Raw genomic sequence first — 5,556 nt, forward strand, 5'->3', positions numbered from 1 at the left:
TACAGCTGTGTATTGGATCTCACTCAGACTGGTAACATGGCCAACCTTCCCAAGAAGCTCCATAGCTTCCTCCCCCACAATAAGGCTTCCGTCTGGGCTCTGATAGCGACTATCTGGATGATCTCATCGACTGAGTAGGGGAGGGTACGAATGATAACAAGCCGGTCTAGTAGGTCCACAGGCATACCATGTGGAGAGACAATCTCCGTACCCCTGAGGAAACATACTAAAAGCTGGACTCATGGACAGCTACTACTATTACCTTATAGTACATACACCTCTATTCGTCGCAAATACGATGATAGGGGAGAGGGGGGACTCCAGAACACGGTTTAGATACCTGCAAATGGGTACATGTAGAGGAGAAGTGACGACGGTGTGGTACTACGTAAAGCATTCAATATCCAACATGTGCACCTCGTCAACGAAGAGCACACCAGGAACTAGTTCAGCAATTCCTTGATCAATATATCTATTCACCACCTGAACCCTTCGTAGCCTCCCTACCCTACTAGATACGCCGCACTACCTTATTTATCTCAGCTCTGAGCTTATCAGTGACTTCAGTTTTCCTTTGACGGAAGAACTGTCCCATCACAGAGGCGATGTCGTTGCCCCCCTGCGGCCTCGCATTAGCCATATCCAAGTCATGCAAGGTAACATCCTGGACCACCTCCTTCTTCTTATGGACATCTCCCTTGGGGACAGGCACGTACCTGACCACCACATCGAAGCAAAGGTCTGATCAAAAAACGTCCAGAGTAAATCCAGTGAAATTTCGGTGCAATATTGGCACCAAAAAAATTAGAAATAAATAGAGCCTAATATTGGTATATCAGATGAAGATGTATGAATTTCGACAAGAGTGTTAGAAAATGCAAACTCGATACTAATTAAAGCAAACTATGTACCTATCGGAAATTAATTGAGCTATTTGCTGGTGTATCAGATGGAATGTAAAATACTACTCCTCAGCCTCCAAGTCGAATTCAGTAGCATATCGGTCGCTCCTTCCCACTCGTTTCACTGCTCCAGAGTTAGCTTCTATATAAATAACATCCCCAACAGTTACCTAATAATAATCTCAAACTTTGCCGATACCATGTCATTTGCCCACCTTTTCTTTCGTGAGCTGTTCATGTATAGAAGGCGCCAACTTGAGGGTCTTCGAACCCTTATTGGTCTTCAAGCCCAACTGCACCTGAACACGCACCAACCATCCCTCCAACGTTATGATGATGATAGTAATACCCGAACTTACGGAAGATACGACCTTGCCATAGCCCCCTAATGGGTCCGGTTTTTCCTCAGGAGTGAGCTCAGTAACCTCTCCCTCATACACCTCCTTAGTCTCCTTAATCCTTATGCCAATAGCCTTCCTACAGTTCTCCATGAGTATCTCCGTCTTCTTCACTTCAGAGCTGTAGACCTCACTACCCACCATAGGGCAGAAGGGCACCTTAGGCCCCAACTCATGAGCAATAGCCAACGCAATAGCTGTCTTCCCAGTACCTACCACTCCTCCCTCAACTCTCCTCTAATCCTATCATATTACCAGGTGCTCCTGCCATTAGAAGTGCCCTACCAGCCATCTTCCTACTCTTAATCAAGTCCACCACTACACCAGCCGCCTCCCTAGCCTTCTCTTGCCCCACCAACCTAACCCGCTTCATATCAACATAACGATCCCACTATGGCGTACCCACTAGCAATGGGCTCTGCCGTCCCATCCGGCTTAAGCCCAAGCCCCTTGATATGGGAGTGACTAGCAATACGGGTAGAGTGGACGGTCGACTGAACCTCCTCAATCTTCATAGTACAGTTGACAGTAAACAACACTCACTAAGAGTAATATCTTTTTCATACCACACCACCACCAACAACAACACTTCTCTTGGAAACTGCTATATACGAATAGTTTACGTTTTCCCCAAAGCCATTGCTTCTTCTCCCAGCTCTCCTTCAGCAGTCGTATCCGACTTGCCATGGAAGGTTCGTGCCATGTGCCTAGACCGAGCTCAACCTAATGCCACTTATCATACCACACCAATCTGAACTCCTTATCCTCTTCAGTCACCTCCGATTCCCCACCAGTAGGAGTGTTGGCTGTACAGAGACGAACGATGCAACCCATGTCGTGGTGCATACGAATACCTCCTTCAACAGTCCCATCCTCCTGCTGCCCTTCAGCCTTCCGGATCTCCTGCTGCAGTAACCGCAGCAGCAACCCTTCAGTTTGCTTACTCAAATGGCCTGATAACAGTGTTGTAATAAATGTTTGCTTTCCTCAGCTGAGCTCGGGAGTTTCCTCACTAGTTATACGAGTTTACATACGAATTCGGGTAGAAGAAGTTCACAAAACCCGATAAGAGACTCCCAAGATTTTCTCAGAATTTCCGAATTGTTACTAACATCAGTCCTCCGACCTGTGTATGTTTTCCCACACTGCCAATATGAATGGTATGAACGACACAAGGATGTGTCCCGAAATTAATGAGAAAAACGTCCGAGCCGGGGATCGATCCCGAGACCTACTCGTTCGCTCAGCATACATTCGTCTCAGATCCCAGTTGGGCCGACGGGGCAAAATCGACGCCCGATTCACCTGAACCATATCCACACCAACCCTCTAACAGAGCTCGCAGTAAATACCACGACTCTCTGTTACATATTTCTGTTAAGGAGTGGCTATAGGCTAGAGAAGGCTTGGCTAGCATGTTTCAGGTCCCTACGAAAGTAGGTGATAAAGTCAGTAACTTCATCCACAATAGCATACCGTAGATGAAGTCCACCGAAACACCAGCACTGCATCACACCTCAATGTGCGCATAGTCCATGGCTTGATCTATCTCAGCATTCCGCTCCTCCTCTGTCACTCTGCTGACACCGACTCCTTCTTCAAGTCCTTCAACGCCTCTGCCAGAGGAATGTACGATTAGAACCTCATCACCTCAACACTGCAAGTAGGGAAGCAATACTACCCATAGTAGAACACAATATAAACCCTTCTAAAAACGATCATTCCATGGAAATAGATTCCAACCCACCCAAAGCGTGCTAGGGCCCACTCCCCATTGCATGCGCGTATTACCTCCCCTTCTCAACTCCTCCATAGTATTGCCGTACTCTGACAAGCTCATCCCCTGCCAGGACCGGAGCTACTGACCCTTGGCATGACCATGAAAAATACAACTACTCAAACCCACTCACCCCTCCCCCCTCGGAGACAAAAATGACAACAAACTTCACATAAGAAGAAAAGAGCACTCAATTGGCTGACGAGAGCTGGCGTCGTCGCTTATAGAGGTAGATGTAACCAAGATCAAAGGGTGGATCCGCACTCACTGCCACCTTCTCATCGTTAAAGATTACCCATTTCTTTGCCTCCCCTGGTCCCATGTCCTTCAGCATATGGCACACATAATGACCATGGGATACGTTCCTCCCAACATGGCTGATGAACCCAACAAGGTCATATTCTCCAATACCGTCCTTAGCCATTAACCTCTCCTCTGTTGAAGGCCTACTACCATACAGAGTATTCCCTACCATCCCACACACTATTCGACCTACCCCTTCATATTCTCACTTGCCTCCTCTCCAACTCCCTCAACTGCAGCATCAAGGTCATCAGTACGAGAGAATAACCAGTCAGCAGCTGAAAGCATTCAAGACTATACCATACACTACCACTACCACTACTAGTACCTCTTTCCACATTGTTACTAGTAGCCTTAAGAGCCGCCTTAGCCTGCCTATCACTGAAGCCCATCGAGGTAAGCATAACCACAGCATCTGCATTGTCCTCTATAGTAGTGGCCTCTCCCTCAGCATTAGTAGGAGTAGGTGGATCATCCATATGCTCCATCAACCATGAGGCGGCAGCGTCGGCGGAACTGACAACCTCCTCATACTATCGATATTGTACTCTTACCATAAAACCCATCCAACACGCTGTCAATGAATACACATTATTTTCATGCCGATCAGCTACTATCAGCTGATGGGTATAGCAAAAACCGATTTGGTCCACACCATAGTAGAGAACTCTCCCTCTCCCTCCTACCTATTGCCAACCTTTAAGCATGCCCTCTTAGACTGGTCCATATCAAATCCCATGGACATCAGCATTACCACTATCTCCTCATCAGCCTCTACCACCGTATTAGTAGTAGTAGCTGTCGGGCCCGGGTTCGAATCGGGCATGGGCTTCTCGCCTGGTTGCATGCCTGGGCTCTTATTATGATACCGCTCCATGTTCAACTCCATCGGCATAGGTACCGAACAGTTGAGCTTAGCCAACTGCCATGATGGATCCACATAATATCTGCAATTCCATACCACACCTCCGCCACTTCTCACATCATACCTCGACACTTGTACCACCAAGTACTGCGGCATCGTGACGAAAGTGAAGTTCTTCACTGCTGTGACCAACTCTCCTCCCTACCATACTAACCATCACTACTACACCATAACCCAGCTACTACCAAAGCCGGGCTGCGGAAACCCTCCACATTAGCAGGGGCCATGGTCCTCTTCAAACAGGCCTCAAAGGGCACCACTGGAGGCGGCGACGACCCTTCCTCCTCCTCTTTATCATCATCAGTCTTCAGCCTCTTAGCCTCCCCTAAGCCCAGCCAGCCCTACTACTATAGGCACCACCATCTACCCCTACCCTCATTGGTCCCCGATCCATGGTCACCAACAGCATCATCCATGCTCACTACCAAGGGGAATAGATTCTCCCGCCGTCTTGAGTACCTTAATATGAATACCCTACAATACTCAGCGAAGACCGAGAAGACCTACCTCACAGTCCCAGATTTAGTACACTCTAACCGGTCCTCTATAACATAACCAAATTCATCACTACTCAGAGTCAAGCCATCATGGAAGGATGCCGAGCTTGTTGAAGCTTGTTCCGCTCGATCCAACTTGTCCAGGAAATAAAGCAGATATCTACACGTAAATTCAATACCACACCTTACCTACTTCTCAACCCTTACTCCGCTGCATCCTGCTGTGATGAGGTCGAGAAGTCGGGATGACCCTTGCCAAAGTGCTTCCGTAGACTAACTGGTGCCAACATACCTAACAGTACACCCATCGGAATATTTCACCCCTGTATAATCGTTCATGATACCATTAAAAGGGTCCAACTTCCTTTCCTCCTCTCCCTGTGGTATCGGAGGACAGTACCTCGTCCCATTGAGGGCGTTGGTCAGCTTAGCCACTTCCAACACAGTTCTCTGTGGGCTCCCTTCATTATCCAACTGAGCACCATATTATCATACAAGTCATGATCAAGTGCAGCATATCACTACCGCTCCCTTCTGAGCCATACTCCTCCTCAACACACCATTCTCATCCACATACCTCCTCTTCAAAGCCTCCACACTGCCTGACAACAACAATACCATACCACTCCTCCCACAATTTCCCCCTCAACTACTCCTACCACTAAATATCAGCTGCAAGAAGCTATTAATATAACAGCTATTCCCGAGATTCCGAAGCCCCACCAAACCCGGGCCTCGCACTCTATCCAATTCC

General features: G+C 47.8%; 2 protein-coding genes across 2 annotated transcripts; both read right to left on the reverse strand.

Annotated features, from left to right (window-relative positions):
* Positions 1-45: 45 nt before the first annotated feature.
* On the reverse strand, positions 46-1,844 carry Pmar_PMAR026117 (DNA helicase RuvB, putative; the record flags this gene model as incomplete). The annotated part of the gene is made up of 9 exons (XM_002773013.1): positions 1,703-1,844; positions 1,556-1,659; positions 1,262-1,512; positions 1,118-1,201; positions 969-1,072; positions 530-716; positions 389-483; positions 263-340; positions 46-213 (listed from the first exon to the last, which is right to left on the reverse strand). Coding segments are annotated over exons 1-9 (1,184 nt in total), but the record flags the coding sequence as incomplete, so codon positions are not given.
* A 1,423-nt stretch (positions 1,845-3,267) lies between these two features.
* Pmar_PMAR026118 (Ubiquitin carboxyl-terminal hydrolase A, putative) lies at positions 3,268-5,345 on the reverse strand (the record flags this gene model as incomplete). The annotated part of the gene is made up of 11 exons (XM_002773014.1): positions 3,268-3,523; positions 3,574-3,658; positions 3,709-3,896; positions 4,067-4,327; positions 4,370-4,446; positions 4,491-4,630; positions 4,706-4,764; positions 4,813-4,962; positions 5,010-5,094; positions 5,147-5,276; positions 5,328-5,345. The coding sequence occupies 11 exons, from the start codon at positions 5,343-5,345 to the stop codon at positions 3,268-3,270; spliced, it is 1,449 nt and encodes a 482-aa protein (XP_002773060.1).
* Between the last annotated feature and the right edge of the window lie 211 nt (positions 5,346-5,556).

The sequence above is a fragment of the Perkinsus marinus genome (assembly GCF_000006405.1).
Source record: "Perkinsus marinus ATCC 50983 genomic scaffold scf_1104296959714, whole genome shotgun sequence".
Classification (NCBI taxonomy): Eukaryota; Perkinsozoa; order Perkinsida; family Perkinsidae; genus Perkinsus; species Perkinsus marinus.